The sequence below is a fragment of the Puma concolor genome, chromosome B4 (genome assembly GCF_028749965.1).
Source record: "Puma concolor isolate L17-30 chromosome B4, mPumCon1.1.hap2, whole genome shotgun sequence".
Classification (NCBI taxonomy): domain Eukaryota; kingdom Metazoa; phylum Chordata; class Mammalia; order Carnivora; family Felidae; genus Puma; species Puma concolor.
In genome coordinates, this window is record NC_141673.1 from 63,545,385 (window position 1) to 63,570,377 (window position 24,993).

A 24,993-nucleotide genomic window follows, 5' to 3' on the forward strand; every position below is an offset into this window, starting at 1 on the left:
CAGGCTGGGGCTGCAGCATTCACGGGCCTGTCCCCTCGAGTTTCTCTGAGAAAGCCAAGCTCGCTCTCCTCTCCGCAACCATGATCTCCAGACAGCAGTGCGTCCGAGGCGGGTCCCAGGGCTTTAGCTGTGTCTCGGCTGTCGTCGGCGGGGGCAAGAGGCCTGCCTTCAGCTCAGTCTCCACGTCTGGGGGCACGGGCCGCTGCTCCTCTGGGGGCTTCGGCAGCAGGAGCCTCTACAATCTCGGGGGGAGAAAGAGCATCGCCATCAGCATGGCCGGGTCCCGGCAAGGCGCTGGCTTCGGGGCTGCTGGAGGTTTTGGCGTTGGCAACTTTGGTAGTGGATTTGGGGGTTCTTTTGGTGGACGGGGTGGTCCTGGCTTCCCCGTCTGCCCTGCTGGGGGGATTCAGGAGGTCACCATCAACCAGAGCCTGCTGACTCCACTCCACGTGGAGATCGACCCCGAGATCCAGAAGGTCCGGACTGAGGAGCGCGAGCAGATCAAGACCCTCAACAACAAGTTCGCCTCTTTCATCGACAAGGTGAGCCGCCCCTTTGGCCAGACACGGTGCTAGAAACCAGGGGTCCTGTGTCCTGGGCTTTCACACCTGAGCCTGCCACAGCGTTGGGAACCACTGAACTTCTCTGGGCCTCTGTTTTCTAGCCGTTAAAGGGGGCTCATTCCTCCAAGTCTTCCTCTTTTGTCCACGGGGGTGGGAAGACAGGCTACTCAGAGCAATGCAGTGTTGGGAGTCTTCTTAGACGTGCTCTGTGACACTGGGCAAATTGCTCAACTTTGCTGAGTCCAGGCATCCCTGCTATACGGTTTCCCTGGGTGCATTGTTTCCCTGCTGTTTTCTCAGGTTTGGTTTTGGAAGTAACGTGGCTAATAATCTAATGATTAGCCAAAATTAATTATAGTTAATATAAGAATTTAACTAGTGGCACTTTTGTTGTTGGAGCAGAAGAAAACCACGCTGGTTTCCCAAAGGCAAAAGGGACCAATGGGACCCTGGAGAGTCATCTTCTTCATCCTCCTGACTCTGGGCAGACTTGCTCATTTCTGGGTCTGTTAGAGAGGAGGGGTTGGGTCTCTCCTTTTCTCTTTGTACTCTAACTTCGTTTCCCATGCAGGGTCTAGAGATTCAAGTCCTTTTTTTTTTTTCTTTTTAGATTTATTTATTTTTGAGAGAGAGAGAGAGAGAGAGAGAGAGAGAGAGATGGAATGTGAGTGGGGGAGAGGTAGGGAGAGACGGAGACACAGAATGCCGAGCTGTCAGTACAGAGCCCGATGCGGGGCTCGATCTCATGAACCGCGAGATCACCACCTGAGCCGAAGTTGGATGCTCAACCGACTGAGCCACCCAGGCGCCCCTAGAGATTCACGTCCTTGAAGCTCAGTTACAGCCAAGTATGATGGATGATAGCAAGCAGATAAGCCCAGATTTCTAAGTCATCTGAAGATTAATGATTTAGTGGATGAGTGTAGTACATTTAGTCAAGGGTGCCTTGATTGTCTGTGCATCGAAATCTCAGTCCTCTTAGAATGTACGGGGCAAGAATGAACAATCTTGGAGTAGACTGAGTGGGAACGTTTTCTCTTCTTACTAGTTGGATAAGCCGTCAGTAGCTTAAAGAGGCTTTATGGTGACTCTAGGACACGCAGATATAAAAGCAAGGCCCGGAGTTCGGTGCTTCCTTGTCTCATCTCCCCTCATTGCATCTTGTGGGTTCAGACTGTGATCAGTCACCCTTACCTGCTTTTCTTTCAGCTCTGAAGCACATACAGTGGGAATATTGTGCCAAACCGCTACCTTGGCTTATCTTGTTGGATCTCTTCGTAGAGAGAGGGAAGGTTCAGGGAAGTCCCCTTGGAGAGCGAGCCTGGCCGAGACTGGGAATGTGTCTAGGGCCTTGGTGCTAACTATTGATACTCAGTTGTGCACAGGTTTAAAGAGACACCTCAGGCCCATTTATTCCAAAAATCTTCAGCGAATTTATCATGCCTTTGCCTTGGGTCAGCATCGCTTTGAACGCAAGAGTTCCCAGACTGTGGTTTTATCTCCTAGTTTTTGTTTATTTTATTATTGCATAGAAGTTCAATGTTCTTCTCAGCAAGTTGCCTCAGGGCCTCTGGGTCCCCGTGGTCAGGAAGTGGTGCCTGCAACACATGCGTTCCATCGTTGCCATGGAGCAGGGCCGCCATGTTGACCCCAATGGATGGTGCCTGGAGTTGTGACACGGTGGCCCTACTTGTATGGCTTTTGGGTCACCTGGGTGGCTGTGGCCAATCCTCCTGCCAAAGCTTCATTCAGGCCCTCATGGGCTGGCCGGTGCCTTTTTAACACAGGTGCGGTTCTTAGAGCAACAGAATAAGGTCCTGGAGACCAAGTGGAACCTCCTCCAGCAGCAGACGACCACTACATCCAGCAAAAACCTTGAACCCCTCTTTGAGGCCTACATAAGTGTTCTGAGGAAGCAGCTGGATACCTTGGCCAATGACAAAGGACGGCTGCAGTCTGAGCTGAAGTCCACGCAGGACAGCGTGGAGGACTTCAAGACCAAGTATGTGTGGAGCACGGAGGGACACCGCCTGCCAATATCTGCCCAGCCATGCCCCAGGGTCCCTGGGTTCCAGTCCAGTCCTTTAGAATCTCAGCCTCTGAAGAGATCCCAAAAGCGTCAGGAAGGTTTTCTAGTTTGTTCCCCTGCATCCACATGGTCCCATTAAAAAATGGTGTGAGGCCTTGTTGCCCCAAATAGAAAACGAGTGATGCATTTGGGGAATTGGGCTTGCTGCATACAAACAAGATCAGAAACTGCACAGATGAAAAGTAGTAGGGCATGGTCAGAAGAATACAGGTTGTGGAGACAGACCTTGTTTGGATACTGATTCCTCCACTTACTAGCTGTGTGATCTTGGGTAACTTGCTTAACCTCTCTGAGCCTTAGTTTTCTTCATCTTTAAAATAGGCTAATAATCCTACCTTTTAGCTTTTGAGAATTAAATGAAATTAAGTAAGATCGAGAAAAGAGGTAGCATAGCAATGGACATAACATGAACATTTAATGCAGTACCTCTTCCTATACTTACTATGGTGTAGACCTGAGAAAATACTGATCTGCTCTCTCCACTCGCTCTCGCACCAAACAAAGAGAGCTGGAGCACTGGCAGCATTCCTGAGAATTTAATCCACCAAAGGGTCAGCCCTTCTATAAAGATAAAACCAACCAGACCATGCGGGGTTCTCCTCTTCACGCCTTATTTCTTGAAGACAGTCTTTATAAAGTTTGATTTTTCACTTCTCTGAATAAACCAGGGTCTAGGCTGATCTCTCATACATGGTAATTAACAAATGTAAGTTGAATGAGCATTTGCATGAAAACAGCAAAATGCAGCCAATTACTTGGATATTTCCAAAGAGTTAGATGTTTGAAAGCCAGCAGCAGAGATCGGGGAAACACTAGCTCACTGTGCGGCTTTTGTCTTTTTCTTCCCACCCCTCCCCCCAGGTATGAGGATGAGATCAGTAAGCGGACGACTGCCGAGAATGACTTTGTGGTCCTCAAGAAGGTAAGAGATGAAGGGGGGGAGGGGCTATGAGGGTATCCCTTCCCTCGAGAATCATGGAATCATGGGTTTGGTTCATCTCGGCCTCATCTTTACCCCACTTGGTACTCTCCAGATCTATGTGGTCAAAGGAGTGGGTAACTGCACCAGACCCTAAGGAACTGAAGTTGGGGATAAAAGCCCATTTGGATAAGTAGTTTCCATTTCTGCAGCTGGCTTTAGGGGCAGAGTATGTCAGACAATGAGTCCTTTGTCACCTCACCTGTACTGAGAAGCTTTCCCTACATGCTGCCGAGAACATCTTTGTGTGTCACTTGACATTCGTTCCCTTGCCCCGCTTGTGATTTCTGTACCTTTGTCTCTTATCCCCCACCTCTGCAGGATGTGGACATCGCGTACATGACCAAGGTGGAGTTGGAGGCCAAGGTGGATGCTCTGAACGATGAGATCAACTTCTTGAGGGTCCTCTTTGCTGCGGTGAGGACTCCATCCCCGTCCATTCAAAGAAGGCAGTCCCTCATGTGTGAGGCTGCTGCAGGCATTCACAGTTCTTTGAAAGGACTCCAGCTCCCTTACTTGCTGAGGGCACTCTCAGCAAGGTCATGGGTAGAAAGAATTGAAGTGAGAGACTCAACTCGGAGGTTTTTGAAACCAGATGTGGTCTTAGGAGGAGTGATTAGATCCAAGATTGCATGGGATGGAATGTCTTGCTGTCCAGCATTTCCCTGGTGAAATGAATCCATTCATTGATCACCTGCTTATGGTTCCCAGAGAGCAGCAAAGACCAGAAGCATTACTTTTTTTGTCTTGAAATGTCACCACCAATCACCTGATTTCTACATAAAAACTTACCGCTCTCCCTACACATTGGGATGTCAACCCTACTTCCATCTGAGTCTGTGGCATGGCCATTTCCATCACCACAGTGGATTTTTGGTGTCAGAGATTAGGGAAGACTCTCTGGGGAAACTGACACGAGACATTTTCCCTGCAGGAGCTGTGCCAGATGCAGACTCATGTTTCAGACACGTCCGTGGTCCTGTCCATGGACAACAACCGGAACCTGGACCTAGACAGCATCATCGCTGAGGTCCGTGCCCAGTATGAGGAGATCGCCCAGAAGAGCAAGGCGGAGGCTGAGGCGCTGTACCAGACCAAGGTGGGTATTGGGGACCTCTCAGGAGCTGGGGGTGGTTTCTGGGACTCTGCTTTTGATGTTTGTGAGCAGGTGATCACCACTCAAGCCTGAGAGATGTCAGAGATGAACTCATGTCCCGGGCATCACTGGTCCTGGTCTAATTTGAGATTACATGATATTTTGTATTATCCCTGCCACCTATTCTTGCTGACTTCACTTGAGAGTGGACCCTATCCAAACAGCCCTGACCCTTCATTCCCTGTGTTTTCCTGGATATTAGGTCCAACAGCTGCAGATCTCAGTTGACCAACATGGTGACAGCCTGAAGAACACCAAGAGTGAGATCTCAGAGCTCAACAGGATGATCCAGAGGCTGCGGGCTGAGATTGAGAATGTCAAGAAGCAGGTAAGTGTCACCACCTTCTAGCCATGGAACAGGGCCAGGGCAGGTGTCTCCATAGCAGACAAACAGATCTGGTAGCAGGCCAGGAGATCCTAAGCTTGTGTGCAGGGGATTTGTGACTCCTTATGTAAACCACACTCAGGTCTTCTTAGCAATGTTCTACTTAACCTGACATGACACCCTGGTAAATAAGGTTTCTTGGCTCTTTTTCGTTGGTTTTTGCTCATCTTTATCTAATCAGTCTGGTAGGGATGTTGGCGGGCCCTGGTGGTAGTAAAGGAAATGTATGAATAGGACAGGTGGGGAGAAGGACAGAATCCTGACATCTTAGCCCAAGTGAAGCTGGCACAGCAGAGGGGCAGATGGAGAAGGCTTGACATTAGGGCACTGATGATTGCCTGTTCGATGCCGTTGTCTACAGTGCCAGACTCTGCAGGCGTCCGTGGCTGATGCAGAGCAGCGTGGGGAGCTGGCCCTCAAAGATGCCTACAGCAAGCGCACAGAGCTGGAGGCCGCCCTGCAGAAGGCCAAGGAGGAGCTGGCCCGGATGCTGCGGGACTACCAGGAGCTCATGAGCGTGAAGCTGGCCCTGGACGTGGAGATCGCCACCTACCGCAAGCTGCTGGAGGGCGAGGAGTGCAGGTGGGATGGGCAAGGCAGAGAGGGAAGGTGAGGGAGGGAGATATTCTGGAGCCTTGAGTTTGCACCTCTGCTGGGCCACCTGCTTCAGTGCTGCATGGGTGCGTTATGAAGCAGGGCAGTGTGGGCAACAGGTTCACATTCAGACCTTTAACTTGGCTACATAAGGATGGGATATGTGTTTGAGACCCGCTCATTGCACGGAGCCTGGCTCCGGGCTCTGCTGTGACTCACTGCTCTTTCTCTCCCCCACAGAATGTCTGGAGAATGCCAGAGTGCCCTGAGCATCTGTAAGTACCTTCCACCCCTTCCATGGCCTTTTGTCCACCCCGGTTCGGGGGAGACCCCTGGGTGCCAGTGTTGTTGGAATAACCATACCCTTTGTGTCTCTCCTGCAGCTGTGGTTGGTGGTGGCGCTAGTGCTGGGACCATCGGCGGAGGATTAGGAAGCTGCTCTGGGTTTGGCCTGGGCAGTGGCTTTGGCTCTGGCTCCGGAAGTGGCTTTGGGTTTGGTGGCGGTGTCTGTGGCAGTTCTGGCAGCAAGATCATCTCTACCAGCACCATGATCAAGAGGTCCCACCGATAGAGGAGACAAGGTCCCTGCAGCCCTTGAGCCCAGCTGGGCCCAGCCCTGGTATCTCTGTGCTTCTTTCACCCCTGCCTCCACCCTCCCTCTCTGGGGCTCATCTTCCCAGTGTCACCTCAGTGTGGACTCTGCCCTCCTGGAGTTTGGTATCTTCCTCTCGATTTGGTCCTGGTTACCACCTGGAATGAAAGGGGTGTCAGCTGATTCTTCACCTCCTACAGGCAGAGGAGAACACAACCAGGAGTTTCATCTCCTGGTTAATCAGGGTCACGTATGTCCCCTCCCAGCCCGTGGCCCCGGATATCTCTCTACATCAGGACCAAACTCCTCTGTTAGTTGGCAGCAACCTGGCCTGCAAGGTCAGGACAGGAACCACTCAGGGTCCCATCCACCTCTTCTCCACCTCTCTATCCATTTTGGGTGAATCTCTAATAAAACGCTTTTGTCATTCACTCTGAGTCATTGTCCTTGTTCCCTGGAGAGAAGTCTCCAGAATTCAGGTGGGATCAAAGGAGGCTGGGGCCTGAGGGATATGTCTGCACAGATCAAGGCCATCATCTAATCTGGGAGAGACGTGCTGTGTGTGGAGTCTGAAGGCTGCTCCAGAACAGGGGCACAGACTCCCAACAACCAACAAGTACACAAAGATGGAAGACAATCAGAGCAGGTCCATCTCAGTGTGGAGCCTGCAGTGAGCCTGAAGGGAAGGGGGTAGAGGAGAGGCAGTCAGGGGGTCTCCAATGAATATGGAACGAGAGGTTAGGGAGCTTATGGAGAGTTTATACTCAGTGTCTAGCAAGGCCTCCCTACTTTCATGAAACTCCACGCATGGGACTCAATCTAACTGGACCAGCAAGGGTTTCTGGAACTTCTTCTAAGAATCAACAAGATCCCGATTGCTGGATGGAGGGATAGAAGCATGTTGTTCTCGCAGAGCTTTCATGCCCTGCCCACTTTCCCATCTCAGGTGATTATGTCTAGGGTTGTGTCCATACTGCTGTCCCTGAGTGGTGAGGACGTGGGGGACGGGAGGCAGGTCTGCTAGAGCAGTAGAAGGCGAGGCTGCCTGATTGGGCCAGCCCTGGAGAAATGAAGATGAGGAAATGAAGATGAGGTGAGGGCAGTGAGAGGTGGGGGTCTGGTTATAGCATTTGTGGACACCCTGTTTCTATATTGGACCAATTTCAAGCTATGCCGAGGAGCATAATTTTCCTGCACCGTTCCCCGTGTGGTCTGACCTAAATCCCTCCGACTGCAGATGCAGGAGGCACTCATTCCCTTGGCCACTCAGTTGGAGCTTCCCACCCTGGACTGCCAGGCAATTCATTCAGACTCCAGTCCCCCCAGCACAGTGCCCATGGGGCCCTTCTGCGTGCAGACAGAAGGGCACACGGGTTGCCCAGGGCCTGTCCCTGCCCAAGTGGCCTTCACACAGACCTGGAGGTGGGCTCAGGGCAGCAGGGGCAGGCAACAAAGCGTTAATCTCAGGGGCTTGTGCTCCCTGGGCTGGAAAGGCTGGTCCTTCTTCAGCCCCGCCCTAGTCTCCCCTTTGTCTTGGGGCTCACCCCCATGTGTCAGACCAGGAAGTCTTTGACTTCTTCCCACCACTGAGCCCCTCCCCTGGGAACATGCTGAATTGGCTCTTTTGTAAGTTCCTGGAGCTGGGAGGAGGAGTCAAAGGTTAGCAGTAAGGGAGGGACTTCTCAAGTTCACCCACCAGGAAGGTTCGGGTTGTGATGGGCCACCCTGAGGAGCTGGGGGCAGGTTACCGAATTTCTCATACCCGCTGAGCAAGTCAAGTGTGGGACTAGCCAGCCTGAGTGGCACCGCTAGGCCTCCAGGGCCTCTTTAGTTGGATATAATGGTTTACACAGGAAACTCAGGTCAAGTGCGTGTGTGTCTTTGAATAAATGTGTTTCTGCAGGAAAGTGGTTATGTGAGTATGTTTGTGTTTCATTTCTATAAAGAAGACTCCTGGTTCACCTACAAGAAGAGAAGCATTCCTGTTGGTCTCTGTTACCAGAACAATCCAGGGGAGTGGATCCTGGCCATGAGCCATAGGTCTGGAGCTGGCTGGCTATTGAAAGGGGATTATTATTTGTGGGGAAAGTCCAATTCTGAGATGATAGGCACCGCTCTTCTCTTAGATCTTTGAACTGGATCTGGCCAGCTCTTTGTGTTCAGGGAGCTATGGAGACACAGACTGTATTACTTACCCTTTGGAAGGCCCTGCAGTCTCCACACCCTCCCCCCACCCCCAAATGCTTTAACATGAGGAGTACTAAAACCACTTCTCACATTGTAATGGCCCAAATGTGGGTTGGCAGATGTTTAACTCATTTTATTTGGTTCATCTGCCTTGACCCCCACTCTTCAGGCTCTTGACCTCCAGCCTTGGCTGCAACCTCACTGGTGGTTTGGCTCAGGCTCCAGGCTCACAAGCAATGACCTTATTTGCATAGGTCCCTCCCCCTTTGCCAAGACCCTCTGCTCTGAGTCCAGCCCTCCCAGTTTCAGAAAATTCTTGCCAACACTTCTGAAGTCTTTCTGCCTTGTTGCTAGTAAAACTGAAGGATATAACAGAGAGGGATTTATTTAGTGTTGCCCCCTTGTGGGATTTTGGTTTTGCCTGCTATGGGGACTCAGGTTTTGGATTCTAGGACCAGAGGACCTCAGAATAAGGCAGGTCCACTACCATGTCTTGAGTGATGGTCAAGGTTTAATGAGACAGCGATCTAGGGAAATAACTAAGGGAGCTGTGTCCTCCTTTGTTAGCCCTGGAGGCAAGGGAATAATGGGTCCGGCCAGGGCAAAGAGAAGGAGCAAGCTGAAGGAAGAAGCCATTTTAGCACCTGTTCCACCCTTTTGCTGTTTGAAGGTAGAGACTTAACAGTCATCTTTCTATCCCATGGAAAGAAGGCTGGGAGTGTAGGACCGTGGCCATGAAGGGTCTTGGTGGGAGCCCCAGGACTCAGGCTTGTTGCTGCCCATGGTTTCTTGCATCTGTGGGGTTTTTACTTGAAGTGCTGTGGATTTGGTCCTCAAAAATTCAAAGGAGAAGCTAGATGAGCTAGGAAGAGGTTTTGGGGAGAAAGAGTTTGGACTGCCATTTGCCATTCACCTGTCTGTCATCCACCATCCATCCATCTACTGTCTATCCCATCCACCCATCCATCCACCCATTTATTAGCTTTTCAATTTTCTAGGGCAGGGACTGTGTTTATTCATTTTGATATTTCAAGGCCAGTGTGCTTGTCACATAGTAGATATTTCACAAATGTTGGTTTAATGAACCAATGTGAGTTGGTTTAATGAACAGATGTCCTAGGCAATGTTCTAATAAGAATTAGACGATTCTTTCAAGGAGTTTTCAATCAGGGTAATAATGTCTAGATAAAAACATGCACATATATAACCTGGAAGAGATGAAGAGGGAACTCTGGGCCACCTGCTTTTGGGGTGTGGCCTTCAGGCCCAGGGTATGCTTTGGATTCACATCTGGGAAGTGCCCCACGTGCACCTCTCTCCCCTTCAGGCAGCTGTAATGCTAAACCTTGGCCCTGCTCTGCCTCCTTTCCCACTCTTGTTTACTGTGAGCAAACGTTCTGGGGCCCAGCAGGTTTGTCATCACTCCCTTATTTCCTGGTAGAATCGTCTTTCCCCTAGCGACATCCATTCCTTCGATATTTGCTGCGTGCTTTCCTTATGCTGGGTGCTGTCTTCTTGGACTAATTACATAGTATCCTGTGGTCCCCTTATTTCCCACCATGATAGCACCCTCTGCCTGGTGTCCAACTGGATTCCCTCAAAGCTGCAGCAGAGAGGAGAGCCCTGCTTTTCAAATCATTGCCCGGAAAAATACATTTAAATTTCCTGTTAACTTTCTCTTTCCCAGGTTAAATGATCACTTGACCTTCCCCCCCCCCTTTTAGTTTTTGTTTCAGGCAATTTATTTCATAACTTCCTAAGTTGTTTTTGGAATCTCCCACGGAGGACAAGATGGGATTTCTGCTACTGACAATCTCCAGTTTGAGAAGCATACTGGACAAACAGGATTCAGCACAAACATGGTGGAGAGCTCCTATCACTCAGGACAATCTTGCTTAGATAAAGCATTATTGAGGGCGAGCCTCCCTCTCGGTTTTATTGTCTTTTTTATCTTCTCTATAAGTCTGCTTTGCGGCCATTGTTCTTTCAGTTTATTCTTACAGCGGGACGTGGAAGTGAGTTTTTTAAAATCAGGATGCAAGTTTCTGTCTTGGAAGGTAAAGAAGGTGAAATGGGTCTCAACACAGTCTGCCTTGACCTCATAACCTACTCTCTACACAGCTGCCAGACTCATCCTTTTACAAGTCACCTCACGTCGGGGCACCTGGGTGGCTCAGTCAGTTAAACGTCCAACTTCGGCTCAGGTCATGATCCTGCAGTCAGCGGGTTCGAGGCCTGAGTTGGGCTGTGTGGACAGCTCAGAGCCTGGAGCCTGCTTCAGATTCTGTGTCACCCTCTCTCTGACCCTCCCCTGCTCATGCTCTGTCTCTCTTTCCTGAAACCCTTCAGTGACATCTCCTCTCACCTCTTCCCTCATTCTGCTTCAGCTCTGCTGGCCCCATGCCGTTCCTCAAATGCTCCCCATTCTCCTGCCTCAGCCTCAGGGCCTTTGCACTTGTGATTCTCTCTGCCCAGGACACCCTTTACTCACATGCTTGCATGTCTTGTTCCTTCACTGTGTTCGGATTATCCGCTCAGGTCCCCTTAGACCACTCTCTATGAGATAGCACCCCTTGTCATGTCTACCCCCCTTTCCTGCTGTATTTATTTGGTAGTGCCTTCCACTGCCTGACAAACATGTATTTATTTCTTTATTGTCTGTTTCCCACTGGCATTGTGGACCCTAGAAGAGTGGGGACTCATCTATTGTGTCCACTATTGCTTTCCTGGTGCCTAGAATGGTGCTTGGTAAATAGTTAAGTGCTCAATAAGTATTCATTTTATAATTAGACAGAGCCCAGGAAGGCTGATTCGAGCTGATGTTTGCATCTGTGGAAGAAGAGGATATTAAGTCAAGAATATGATGGAGAACACAGGATGCTTGGGTCCTTGCTAGAGCAATTAATTCATTGAATTAACCTGTGAATGTTCCAGAGCAACAGAAGGGGCCCTACCTATTCTCACATTAGGACAGAAGCACATCTCAAAGTGACACACAATGACAAATGGAAAATAATAGTGACTGTTTCCTGAGTACTCAGTATGTGTAGGTACCATCCTTAGAGTTTGCCATGCATTATTTAATTCAATGCTTGCGACAACTGTGGAAGATTAATTTGCTATTATTATCATCTTACAGAGGAGGAAACTAAGGCTTGGAGAAGCTTAGTGACTTGCCCAAGAACACAAGTGAGAAGCAGAGCCAGGATTCAAGCCCAGGACTGCCTGATTTACCTGGGTAAAGCCCCTATCTTATCTCCAGGTGGGACCCACATGAGCCAACAGTTAAAGAAGGGGACAGAACCCTAACCTGCAGTGAAAGAAGCACAGTGTCCACATCACAGACAGTGAGGGTCCTCCTAGGGGTTTTGCCACACACTACGTCACCCCTGAGCATTATATCTTCATTAGGCACTGTGATTTTAAGAGTTTCGTGGACAGAATGAAGAGTCCTGGAAGGCACATGCACAGAAAGAAGACTGGGAGGAGGGTCTGGGTGTATTGAACCTAGAGAACAGCTTCTGGAAATTCAACAGCATTTTCTAATATTGGAATAGTCGTTGTGCAGAAGTCAGGGAGCTTTGTGTGTATTACTCTGGAGGGTCAGACAAGAGCGAAGTCATGTCAGTTCAGTTCACATCCGTTGAAGGCCTGATGGGACCAGATGTTGATGGACACAAAGGCAGGGAGGGCTGGCAGTGACAGCACGCAGAGGGGAGTGGTCCCGCGGGGAGCTCCAGCAGGGGACAGTGAGCCCTGTGTAACGGACAGTGGAAGAGGCTGATCGGTAGGAGTTTGAGACCTGGGGCTTAAAGATCTCAGGTGGTTGTTGGGTTACTGCCAGGGTTCTGACCCTCCAAATGCACACACGTGTCCATAGACTGAAGAAATCAAATGTCTTTCACACACGTGTGTTACCCTTTTGAAATGTAGGCAAGTATAAAAGGCAATTTTAATGTTTATTTATTTTGAGGGAGAGAGGCAGAGTTGAATTCACAGTAAAAATAGATGTTCTCAAATGACCCTGAAAGGATAGAGTCTAACCTACGTGAAGGACAATATAATTTTTAAAAAATGTTTATTTATTCTTGAGAGAGAGACAGAGACAGAGCATGAGTGGGGAGGGATTAGAGAGAGGGAGACACAGAATCCGAAGCAGGCTCCAGGCTCTGAGCTGTCAGCAGAGAGCCTAACGCGGGGCTTGAACTCATGAACCGCAAGATCATGACCTGAGCTGAAGTTGGACGCTTAACCAACTGAGCCGCCCAGGTGCCCCTGTCAATATAATTTTTAATGTCAAAAGGGGCCTTCAGATCTGGAGATGGGTGGGTGCCATGGTGGTATGGTGGTCAGGTGGGTGAGACCCCTGCCAACCCCAACTTCACTGATTCCATGAAGAAGAGGTAGGCTCCTACTGGAGTAGAGGGCATTGAAGCTAGAGCCAAGAAGAACTTCCTCAGCTCAGGGTGGTGGCTTGCTGGCCTGGGCAGGCCAGAAGATTTGATGAACAGCCTTCCGTGGGGATCCTGAAGAGCAAAGAGAGGCTGCAGGGAAGTGAGGGGACCACCTGGAGGCAGAGGAGTGCTCTGGCTGGCTTCCTGGGTGCAGCACCCTATGAGGCTCTGATTTTATACACTGTAACACAGTGAGTGTTTATCTAGGGAGAAAGAACCTAGGGTATTTAGTTAAGCTTCAAATAATCCAGGTGTTCAGGGTGAGTGTAAACCAACAAGTGTTTTCTCCAAATATTTTTTGGGTCCCCAAGTCTAGAGGGCTGGGCTGGACCATCATAAATTTCAACTTGGGATTGCTTCCTCCCCTGGCATCACCTGTATCACTCATGACTCTCCAATCAGAATTGACGTTCTAGTCCTACTAAGGCCCTCCCAATCCCTGGTTTACTTCCGGTTCCCTCGTGAGCGATGTCTGCTCTGAAACCCTTGCTGTAGAGTAAGAATAGATTAAGCCCTTCCTCTCACTCCTTCTGCCCCTGGCTGGGGAGGTCCCAGCTGTAGTACTAGGTGATGACTGTGGTGGCTGTGGCTTTGCTTCTCAAAGATTCTTCTCCAAGCTAATTCCCTCTGGAGGAATGGCAAGTATGGCTCAGGATCAGTGGGCTCTGGTCATGGCTACCCCCAGTGGGGGGCAGTTGGGGATCTTGATTCACTGGGAGTTTCAGAATCCCAAGGATCCATTCCCTAGACTTCAGGGCTGGCACCTGGCCATGCAGCAGCCTTGTTCTGTCTGGCACAAAAGGCAGGCCCTCCATCTGTTCTGCCTTCCAGGTCTAACTCATCACTGAATTGATCAAGGCTCATGCTTGCAAATATGAGCATCCATTCTGTCTTATGTAAACTGAAAATAATATATGAAAGGACATTATTGCTCGTTTGCTCTCTGGGAGCCGGGTAGCTTGGAACCATGCACAGCCACACCTGGAGGCATCTCTAGTGACAACAGTGTGACCACTGTTGCTGCACTGATGATGCCTAGGTAAAACGACAACATCCCACCTCTGCCCATGGAGGCCCAGATGTCTCCATCATTGCACCCTCCAAGAAGCTAAACTGTTCTGTCTGTCCATGGCTGCCTCCTTACATTGTCTATATCAGAATCCAAAATCTCACGAGGGTCTACCTCATTGGAACATTGTAGGTCACAGTCCTGGCTTCCAGGTGCAAAGCAATCTGGGAATGTGTTTTCTGGATTTTGTCCTAGGAAGGTGGGGATCACAATGGGGGAAATGATTGAAATGTAGGATAGGTGTTCACAGATGTTGCGTGGTCACAAATGACAAAAGTCCACCACGGTCTCCACTTTCTGAATCCAACTGTGCTTGTTTTCAACACTGAGCCTTGGCTCATGACCTCCTGGGATGAAATGCTTTTCCTTCTGTCTAATCCTGCCTTCCTTGAAAGCTCTGGCCCATGTCTCTTCAGGAAGCCTTCCCATGCGACTCTGTTTTTTCTGACTCTTCGTGCCCTCAGAGCACTCATTACACAGCACGTAGTTTTACAGTCTTGCTTTGTTTGGCTTGCCTAGACTGTGAGCTCTTTGAAAACCATTCTCTCTATCACATGGCGACTGAGGAGTCAAGGCTCAGTAAACACTTCTCATATTTGTTCACTGGTTTCTCTTTGGTAGGCTGGCAGCTGAAGTCCGCTTCCCCTCACCCCAGGTCATGGAGTTGATATCTATCTAGCTATCTATCGGGCCACAAACTGTGCTCACATCCCCTGTAGGGCCACCATGGATAAGTGCAAATGGACGCATCATTTTATGGGGCCGGTTCTTTGACGGGTGCGGAAGCTGAAATTCTCTGCGTGGGTTGCAAACACAAACAGTTAACAATAATAGTGAACACCGCTTGAACTCAGGTAGTGTGCTAGGTACTTTCCAGGCATGACAATGACCTTATGAGAGAGGTATCATTAAAAACTTAATTTTTTCGATAAGGAAACTGAGGCACAGAGAACCTGCTCATGGATGTGTCATGACAAAGCTGAGATTTAAACACTGGGCCTGTGTACACCTGAACTAATATGACATTGTACGTCAGTTATACCTCATTAAAAAAAAAACATCAAACAACTGGGTCTATTTGGCCTCAAAGTGCACACTCTTTAATATTAAGAAAAAGAAATATGGCCTAATTTTTTGTGATATGCAGCTTTGGTCATGGTTAGTCATGGGGTGGGGCTGGCCCAACTCTGGGTTTGGTTCATTCTTTTTTTTTTTTTTTTTTTTTAAATTTTTTTTTTTTTTCAACGTTTATTTACTTTTGGGACAGAGAGAGACAGAGCATGAACGGGGGAGGGGCACAGAGAGAGGGAGACACAGAATCGGAAACAGGCTCCAGGCTCTGAGCCATCAGCCCAGAGCCTGACGCGGGGCTCGAACCCACGGACCGCGAGATCGTGACCTGGCTGAAGTCGGACGCTTAACCGACTGCGCCACCCAGGCGCCCCTGGTTCATTCTTTAAAGTCTAGTTCTTCGGAGGGAGCCAAGTGGAGGAGCATGTCTGTGTGCGGCCACGCTGCGGGCCGTGGGCTCATTTCACATGTCATTAAGCCTTGGGCAACAGCTCTGGAAGGTCAGGGATCTAGTTCAGACCTGCTAGAGAGGAAATCCCAGTACTGGGCAGGGGGCAGATTATAGGACCTCAAATGCCCAGTCAACTTCAAGCTGATTCTGTGATTGATTGATTCTTTTTAAAATTTAAAATTTTTAAAAGATTTAAAAAATTTAAAGTATAATTGACATACAGTATTATATTCATGTGCAACATAGTGTACAACATAGTGATTCCAAAATTACATACATTACAAAACGCTCAGCACGATAAGTGTAATTACCACCTGTCACTGTAAAAAGGCTTGCAAGACTATTGACTTCACAGACCCCAGGCTCATTTATTTGATAACTGGAAGTTCATATCTCTTAATCCCCTTCACCTGTTTTGTTCATCCCCCCACCCCTCTGATTGAGTGATTGTTCTTTTTTTCCTTTTTTAGGATGACCACTTTTAAAAACATTTTTTTCTTTACATTTATTTATTTTTGATAGAGAGAGAGACAGAGCACAAGTGGGGGAGGGGCAGAGAGAGAAGGAGACACAGAATCGGAAGCAGGCTCCAGGCTCTGAGCTGTCAGCATAGAGCCCAACGTGGGGCTCGAACCCACAAATCGCGAGATCATGACCTGAGCCGAAGTCGGACGCTTAACTGACTGAGCCACCCAGGTGCCCCTAGGATGACCACTTTTTTAAAAAGTTTTTATTTTAATTCTAGTAGAGTTAACATACAGTTAACAGATGTACAATATAGTGATCCAACTATTCCATACCTCCCCCAGTGTTCATACCGACAAGTGCGTGCCTTAATTGATTGAGTGGTTCCTGATTGATTGATCAGTGATTCTTGATACTGTGATTCTACAACATTTTTTCCATTGGAAAAGAGGCGACACTCATTTTGCATGTATATTTTCTTAAGCTGTACACCAAATTTGAGGTGTCCACATTCCTCATGTTGAGATGATCTCAATTAACTTGGGGTACCTCATGTAATGGGATTTGAATTCTTTTTTAGAAAGTTTATTTATTTTGAGAGAGAGAGAGAGCGCGAGTATGTGAGCAGGAGAGGGGCAGAAAGAGAGGGAGAGAGAATCCCAAGCAGGTTCTGTGCTGTCAGCACAGAGCCCAATGCGGGGCTTGATTTCACGAGCCATGAGATCATGACCTGAGCCAAAATCAAGAGTCAGGTGCTTAACTGACTGAGCCACTCAGGCACCCCATGAACCCACTTTTGACCAGTTTCATTTGGTTGTAATCCAGGAAAGGCTTAATTTATTCATTAATTCATCAGTTAATTGATTGACTCATTCAACCAAACAATTTTTTATCAGCACCTGTTATTGGCAAAGCACTGTGCTAAGAACGAAGGGATCCAGTACATTACCAAGACTATAAACTTCCGGTAAGCTTACGGCTTTATTCTGGGGAAGGGGCCAAGAGGATGCATAGCCTGTGGGCAACAAATGGGCGAGAGAAGGACAAAATAGGAGAACCAGGTCACCGAAGAAAATTTCATTTCCTCTGCACTCGGGCCATTCCCAGCCCCACCCAGCGTTGAAACATCCCCTGTCCTTTCCTCCTTTTTCCTAATCTGAGACAGCTGCTGCCAAGGCGGCATAGGTTACACCCTTAGCAGGGCCTAACGTGCAGCAGACTGAACGAAGAAAGGCCTGTCCTGGAGAGATAAGCGGCTAATTTGGCAGGAAGGCTTTCCTCTTGGACAAGCCAAGCCCAGTACCTAAGCCTCTGAAAAACACCAGGCTGGCAGTTCTCAGGCTTTTGGAGTCAGACACGTATGGCAGTGCTGGGGCCCTGCCAGGTCTGTCTCCCCGAGGCCGGGGGTGGGGTATGGATGCTGAGGCCACAGACTTCTAGGAGCACAGCCCCTCAGCCCGAGGAGCGGTCTCACAGGGGATCCATGTATTTTGTTCACCAATGAGTCTCTGTACCTTGCACAGTGCCGGGCACGAGGTAGGCCATCGGTACCTATTTGTTGAATTGGTGGTAGAACTGGAGTTTGAATCGCTAGTCCTCTGGGTCTTGGGCTGAAACCAGAGAAGTGCCCAACACGTGGGGAGCAAGAAAGGAAGCTTTAGAGCTACACCAAAAGGTGGAATAGTGTATGGTTCCTCTGGGAAGTTTTCAAAACAAACGAGCAAACCAATAAACACTTCTCATACTGAATGTTGCTAACGACTCATCAAAGCGCATGGGTGTTTAATGCCCCTTTTCAAAACAGTCATGAATCCCAATACCTCTGTCTCCTGAACTACAGCCTGGGGTGGGCGGCAGGGGGCGGGGAGGCAGGAGGCAGAGTTTTCAGGGATCTGAGCTTTGTTTCCAGAAGGGGAGGCAGGGAGGTCATCGTTTCACCCCAAATCCAGCACAGAGTGGGGGCCTGCCGGGGACACTCCATGACCATGTGTTGTCTGTGGAGTGAACTGAATCACCCCTTCCGTTGAGATACTTCCCTCGAGTGCTTGGGTGGGCTTCATTGTTTCCACTACCCTGACAACCAGAACGTCCCCCACCCACCTTTCACTCCATTCTTTTCACAGCTGAGGGCAGACAAATGGCCGTTGGGCACCTGGCAAGGAGGAGTGTGCCTCTTGGGTCCTGTCAGACAAAGCTAAGGAGGTGGCCATGCCCAAGCATGGGGCAGTGCCGGGAGCCACCCCCTGCCAGGTAAGCCTGCCACCTTAGCATTTTTACCGTTTCAGATTATTTTCAAGGTGTGTTTAGTAGCCTGGAACAAACTTATTGCCTTGGAGGCAAACCCAACCCGTGACTATTTGGGATTAATTATCTCTCCTTCATTTGAGCCCAGCAACCTCCTTGATGTATATAAAGGGATTTATTTTGCACAGGCCTTCAGTTGCCTTCCCTCTTCCTCTGACTCTCAGTGTCCTGCTTAACTCTGGTACTTTTCCTTCACCAAGCTCCCTCACCATGAGCAGACAAGTCAGCAAGACATCTGGCGGTGGCGGCCAGGGCTTCTCGGGTCGCTCTGCCGTGGTCTCAGGAAGCAGTAGGATGAGCTGTGTGGCCCGCTCGGGGGGAGCCAGCAGAGGGGCCTGCGGGTTCCGGGGTGGGGCGGGTGGCTTTGGCAGTCGCAGCCTCTACAGCCTGGGTGGCAACAAGAGCATCTCCATCAGCGTGGCCGGTGGCTCCCGGGCTGGTGGCTTTGGGGGAGGGCGTAGCAGCTGTGGCAGTGGCTTTGGGGGTGGCTATGGAGGTGGCTTTGGTGGTGGCTTTGGTGGTGGCAGAGGAATGGGAGGTGGCTTTGGAGGGGCTGGTGGCTTTGGAGGGGCTGGTGGCTTTGGAGGGGCTGGTGGCTTTGGTGGAGCTGGTGGCTTTGGAGGGGCTGGTGGCTTTGGAGGGCCCAGTGGCTTTGGAGGACCTGGTGGCTTTGGTGGGCCCGGTGGCTTTGGTCCTGGTGGCTTCCCTGGGGGAATCCAGGAAGTGACTGTGAACCAGAGCCTCCTGCAGCCCCTCAATGTGGAGATCGACCCCCAGATTGGGCAAGTAAAGACCCAGGAGCGCGAGCAGATCAAGACCCTCAACAACAAGTTCGCCTCCTTCATCGACAAGGTGATGAGACTCAGACCGGGCCCCCATTTCCAGGCTGGGACTTTGAGTTTAACATTTAGGATCAATCTTGGATGAGCCAGGCTGGAGGGGGATGGTTAGGAAGAGTCTAGGATCTGGGAAGATGTTCGGGGCTGATGAATTTGCCGACGTGGTCACCTGAGTAGGAAAGACAATGGGCTCCTCTTTGGACCTGGACATCCTAAGTCCTACCTGTCTGGCTCCCTGCTCAAGTCTCCCGCCTGTTGCCTTATCTATGCCCAGGCTGGCAGCATTGGGAACACATGGAAAGAGCCATGGCTACTGGCAGGAAAGGGTCTGACCCAGGAGTGGGCGTTTATCAGACAGGAGGCTTCCCAGGAGGCCTGTTCCCTCCACGCTGCTGTGCCGGGCAAAGGAGACACATGCCCTGGAGAAGGCATTAGAGGGGCTTACCTGGAAACTTTAGTCTCAACAGGGTTGCAGAGGAGCTAGCAACCAGTCTGCACCCCGAACTGACCAGGTCAGAAGGAGAAGGGTGCTTGGTGTCCCCCAGACCAGGGTAGCTCACAGCTGTGGGCTCTCTCCTGTGGTGCTGATTGCGGCATTTCAATCAGTATCAGCTCCCAGTGATTCACATCCTTTGAAGGGCTGAGCGTCAGCAAGGCTTTAGGTAGGAAGAATGCCGCTGAGGCTCAAGCACATTTCTGCAGAGTGTACTGTCATTTTGGACCTTGAGATAGAGTCACGAAGTCCCCGGGGAACACCGAGGGTCATCTTTGCCATTCTGCTTCTGGACAGGGGCTACTTCCAGATTCCCCACCCATTTCTCCTCCTTCTGTAACTTTCCAAAGTGGTGCTGGATCTTTAGCGGCCCGACCTGAGCGGCCGTCTGCCCGTAGCCTCTCCAGCTACAGCAGAGGCCTAGCTTCGCATCCCTTCTGGGCCTCTGTGCCGGGGGATGGGGGGATTCAGAGGCTCAGTCCCACCTGAGCCGGGGCCCCTCCGCTCCTCTGCCACAAGTGTTGCCTGATGCGGCTTCCCCCCCGACGCGCGGCAGGTGCGGTTCCTGGAGCAGCAGAACAAGGTCCTGGAGACCAAGTGGAACCTGCTCCAGCAGCAGGGCACAAATTCCATCACGGGCACCAGCAACCTGGAGCCCCTTTTTGAGACCTACATCAACAACCAGCGGAGCTACCTGGACAGCATCCTGGGGGAGAGGGGCCGCCTGGACTCGGAGCTGAGGAATATGCAGGACCTGGTGGAGGACTTCAAGAAGAAGTGAGTGACAGGGACACGAGTGGGGCAGCCCTGTGTCGGAGCCCCGGCCCTTACTGCTTTCCTCCCACCCGCTGGCAGTGGTGCCAATGAGTTCATCTTCCTCTCCTGACCTTCGCAGACGGCAGCTCGATTCGCTGGGCTCCCCACTCGCCCTCCTTCCCCAAGGACGAGTAAAGTCATGGCAAGTGGGATGAGTTTAGGGCTGAGGAAGCACTTCCTCATGATCCCGGCTGGGGAAGATTCGGGTTCTAGGATCTGAAGATTGCCGGGACAACTCAGGGCATGCTGACCGACGGTCTGGTTTCCCTGGGACCGAGGGGTTTTCCCAGGAGGTGGGACTTCCAGTGCTAAAACCAGGCCAGTGTGCTTGGACAGACTGGAGTGGCTGGTCCTCCTAGCTAATAAGGGGCGAGTGAAGAGGGTGTGTTCAGCTAAGAGAGGCAGCAGAGGGACAGAGGGATGGAGAGATGAACTTTCAGAGTTTCAGACAAAAGTGTTTATGACTACCTCGAAACCCAAACTCAGCTATTTCTTTTTAACCCTTACAGATATGAGGATGAAATCAATAAACGTACCGCTGCTGAGAATGAATTTGTGACCCTGAAGAAGGTAAGGCTGTGTGTGGGGTTCCCGGGGCTTGTGGACACGCACGGGTTTCCAGCTGAGCTGGAGGAACCTTCCTACTCCACTGCCACAGAGCTGCCGAGTTCAGGCAGTTGGAGCAAAAAAACAGAAGCCAGGTGCATCGTAGTCTGGAAAGATCCCCAAGAGTCAGTTCATTGGTTTTTCATTTTTGAGTAACCATCCCAGTGAGACACGAGTCACTCCTTCACGTGGAGACCAGTCTTGGACAAGGGCCGGTCAATCACCAGCCTGTCCTGACCCTTTCCTGTGACACGTGCAGTTTGTTGTTTGTTCCTTGTGGGGAACGAGGCCTTAATGCTTCTGTCTTTCTCAGGATGTGGATACTGCCTACATGAACAAGGTGGAGCTTCAGGCCAAAGTAGATGCCTTAATGGATGAAATCAACTTCCTGACGACCCTCTATGACATGGTGACGTTTCCTACTAAGAGGGGAGCCAGGGAGGGTGAGATATTCTCAGAGGCTGGGCTGCTTTGGTATCTAGGGCCCAGGAAGACTGAGCCTAGAGATAGGGCTGGCCCCTTGTTGGGGTTCCACAGGATGGACAATAGACACGGGTTCTCTGAGGGGCTGGGGGGGGCAGGGTGGGGCAGATGCACATTCAGAACTGAGCTGGAGAATGGGTCTATTGTTCAGGAGTCTCTCTGCAAGACTCTGCTTGAGAAGTAACAGGCCCCTCTGTGTTGGTAGGAGCTGTCCCAGATGCAGAGCCACGTCAGCGACACCTCCGTGGTCCTGTCCATGGACAACAACCGCAGCCTGGACCTGGACAGCATCATCGCTGAGGTCAAGGCCCAGTATGAGGACATCGCCCAGAGGAGCAAGGCGGAGGCCGAGGCCCTGTACCAGACGAAGGTGGGAGCTAGGCACCTCTCAGAGGATCCCTTGAGGGTCTCAGGGAGGCTGTGGCCTGTGGGGACTGCTGGGTGGTGGGTCCCTGGTGGTCACTGGGTGGACCCCTCTCGCTTCTACCCTCTGGACACATCCTTCTAATGGCTGCTTGGCTATCCCTGGAGGAAGGTGATTCCACTGTCCCTTGCCAGGCCACATGGAACTGGTTCTAGCTTGTTCAGAGACTGCAGGGTAGGGGAATTCCTACCATGGTGACCCAGATATTCTCTTCCCTGCTGCCACAGAAGTGTCCCTGCTGAAATAAGATTCAATGTCATTTTAACAAATGCTTACTAAGCACCTCAAGGTTGGGTGGGTGATGTTAGGGATAGAGAAACAAGTCAGGCAAAGCCGCGTTAACACCCGATCTTCCCTTCTGTTCTCCAGCTTGGGGAGCTGCAGACCACAGCCGGCAGGCATGGAGATGACCTGAAGAACACCAAGAGTGAGATTTCTGAGCTCAACAGAATGATCCAGAGGCTGCGGGCCGAGATTGAGAACGTTAAGAAGCAGGTGGGAGGGCAATGCATATAGGCGCCTGGATGGACCAGTGGGGAGTGGGGCTGGGATCTCAGGACTCCTAGTCTGGAATGGACTGCTGGGGTCATCTCAGGCAGCATTGACCTCCGGCAAGTTCAAAGACTGAGCCAGTCCAGATGGCTGGTAATCCATGGGGAAAATATCTCCATAGATGAGGAAAAGATAGAGGTATTGGGGAGAGGGGGATGTTGCCTGGCTTTCAGATGCTTGCTATGGGGTAAGCCATGGTAAGACTCAGAGAGCCTGGGACCCTCCTGCTAGGCTCATCTCTTCCCCTGCCTCCCCCCCTGCCCCCATCCCCCAGAACGCCAACCTGCAGGTGGCCATCACCGAAGCTGAGCAGCGTGGGGAGCTGGCCCTCAAGGATGCCAATGCCAAGCTCCAAGAGCTACAGGCCGCCCTGCAGCAGGCCAAAGATGACCTGGCCCGGCTGCTGAAGGACTACCAGGAGCTGATGAACGTGAAGCTGGCCCTGGACGTGGAGATCGCCACCTACCGCAAGCTGCTGGAGGGCGAGGAGTGCAGGTGGGGCTTCCAATTCACTCTCCCTACCTTTCCTGACCTGGCACACATGCTGAGGGTCAGATGAGTGACTAAGTGAATGGGAACGGAGGCCTTTTGTATAGAGAGAGGACCCATCATTGTCAGTAGGCCCTGAAGAGGCCTTCACCCGCCCACTCTCTCCATAGATGGCCAAAGTGCACTCACGACCAAGGGCGCACAGGGGTTCTGAATGAAACAGAATCTTTGGGCAGGGAGGCAGGTGCCTTTTCTGGCTGGCATCCCTCTGTGGACAAGGCTAGGGTACTGCTCTGCTTGGCTTCTGAATTCAGTTCAGGTTGCAATTCATCACCTTCATCCATGAAAAATTGCTGGTTATTTGCTTTGTGACAGAGCTATTTCTCTGGCTTTGTCCTGTAGGATGTCTGGAGAGTGCCAGAGCGCTGTGAGCATCTGTAAGTAGCCAGAATAACCATGACCATGAGAACCGAATCTGAAATACCTGCAATCACACGGGCAGTAGCGCCTTATTTATTAAAAAAAAAAAAAAAAAATTTCTATGGAAGTTGGAGAGGTTTTCCGTGGGCAGAAGGGGCATGAGACCTGCGTCTGTAATTATTTTGGGTTCAGGGCACTATTAATAGATGTCTATGGGATGGGGAGTATGCAGTAGGGAGCCTATTCATGGGAGGAGAAATTCTGGATCTTCTCCAGCGTGGGGGGCGGGGCATCAAGAGTTGACCACGAGTAGAAGGAACTATTGGGAGAATTCATAACCACTTAGCACTATGGGATGAGCACCCTATGCCATTAGAACGTGTCACAATGATCAACCGGTGCAAAGCTGCCTTGGTCGCCTCCCCGTCATCCCGGGCCCCGTGGATCATTATGATACAGCTAGGAGGGCGAGGGGCGCTGATCGTGGTTCTGTCCTCTCCCCGGCAGCGGTGGTCAGCGGCGGCGGCGCTGCAGGTGGTTACGGCGGCGGCTTCGGCGGCGGCTTCGGCCGGGCAGGCGGCGGAGGCGGCGGCAGCGGCAGCGGCAGCGGCTTCAGCTTCGGCGGCGGCAGCGGCAGCGGCAGCGGCATCGGCGGCAGCGGTTTCGGCTTCGGCGGCGGCAGCGGCATCGGCGGCAGCGGCTTCGGCTTCGGAGGCGGCAGCGGCGGCTTCGGCTCCGGAGCTCGCTGCGGAGTCAGTGGCGGAGGTTTCAGCTCGGGCAGCAGCCGGGGCGGCAGCGTCAAGTTCTCGCAGTCTTCGCAGCGCTTCTCCAGATAAACACCGCGCGCCGCAGCGCCTCGCGCCCCCAGCCCCTGCTCCCCGCCCATGTCAGCGACATCCTCAGTGCCACCCCCCACTCCCGACCCCAGCCCACCCTCCCGGGGCCCGCTCTCTGGGGGCTGGAAGACCCAGGGCACTGGATCCTCCATCCAGACTCCTGGCCGAGCGCTGCCGTGAGAATTTCAGGCGCCCTCTCGGGCTCCGGTCTGTGCCTGTGATTGTCCACGTGTGGCCTCAGCCACCGCCTTCTCCTGCCCTTGGGGTCCCCCCCGCCCCTGGTGGAATGGTCACCACTGCTGATGTATATAACACAGGGACCCCTCTGCCAACCGTTCTGTCGCCAATAAAGTGCATTGTGTTTCACATCAGGCCTCGGGGCCTCCCTGGCCGCCTTTCTCCCCATTGGACTGACTCCTCTTGCTCCGTGCCAGTGGGCTGTGCTGTTCACAGAACAGCCTGGGTGCTCTTCCTCCGCGACTAAGGCAGTTACTCCCGACTGTCCTGTCCACTGTATGGTATCAAAACGGGCAAGAGCTGGTGGTTCATTTGTTCTTTGAGCGCTGGGGGCCTGGTGGGAGGACATTCCAGGAGGCGTTGTGGCCTCAGTTTTTAGAGGGGAAGGTCTGACCATGCACACATCGATTCCCTCCTGGCCTTCTCTCATTTGGGGGAA

At 51.3% G+C, this 24,993-nt stretch overlaps 2 protein-coding genes across 3 annotated transcripts; both read left to right on the plus strand.

The window, feature by feature from the left end:
- Window positions 1–6,573, plus strand: KRT4 (keratin 4). Its single transcript, XM_025930823.2, has 9 exons — window positions 1–542; window positions 2,351–2,565; window positions 3,514–3,574; window positions 3,953–4,048; window positions 4,566–4,730; window positions 4,990–5,115; window positions 5,534–5,754; window positions 6,007–6,041; window positions 6,150–6,573. The coding sequence occupies exons 1-9, from the start codon at window positions 81–83 to the stop codon at window positions 6,335–6,337; spliced, it is 1,569 nt and encodes a 522-aa protein (XP_025786608.1). The 5' UTR covers window positions 1–80; the 3' UTR covers window positions 6,338–6,573.
- An 11,996-nt stretch (window positions 6,574–18,569) lies between these two features.
- Window positions 18,570–24,683, plus strand: KRT3 (keratin 3). 2 transcript variants are annotated; one of them, XM_086713299.1, is made up of 10 exons: window positions 18,570–19,211; window positions 20,248–20,468; window positions 21,017–21,077; window positions 21,427–21,522; window positions 21,802–21,966; window positions 22,390–22,515; window positions 22,847–23,067; window positions 23,464–23,502; window positions 23,735–23,770; window positions 23,999–24,683. In XM_086713299.1, the coding sequence occupies exons 1-10, from the start codon at window positions 18,570–18,572 to the stop codon at window positions 24,315–24,317; spliced, it is 1,926 nt and encodes a 641-aa protein (XP_086569425.1). In that variant the 3' UTR covers window positions 24,318–24,683. The 2 variants fall into 2 exon arrangements, with proteins under 2 accessions (XP_086569425.1, XP_086569426.1); XM_086713300.1 differs by lacking the exon at window positions 23,735–23,770 and having other exon boundaries at window positions 23,464–23,498; window positions 23,989–24,683.
- Window positions 24,684–24,993: the final 310 nt, after the last annotated feature.

Coding starts and splice junctions, on each gene's coding strand:
- KRT4 (XM_025930823.2), top strand. CDS start 81: ATGATCTCCAGACAGCAGTGCGTCCGAGGCGGGTCCCAGGGCTTTAGC. Junction 3,575..3,952: donor ACTTTGTGGTCCTCAAGAAG/GTAAGAGATGAA, acceptor CCACCTCTGCAG/GATGTGGACATCGCGTACAT. Junction 6,042..6,149: donor CCAGAGTGCCCTGAGCATCT/GTAAGTACCTTC, acceptor TCTCTCCTGCAG/CTGTGGTTGGTGGTGGCGCT.
- KRT3 (XM_086713299.1), top strand. CDS start 18,570: ATGAGCAGACAAGTCAGCAAGACATCTGGCGGTGGCGGCCAGGGCTTC. Junction 20,469..21,016: donor GTGGAGGACTTCAAGAAGAA/GTGAGTGACAGG, acceptor TAACCCTTACAG/ATATGAGGATGAAATCAATA. Junction 23,771..23,998: donor TCTCCAGCGTGGGGGGCGGG/GCATCAAGAGTT, acceptor AGCGGTGGTCAG/CGGCGGCGGCGCTGCAGGTG.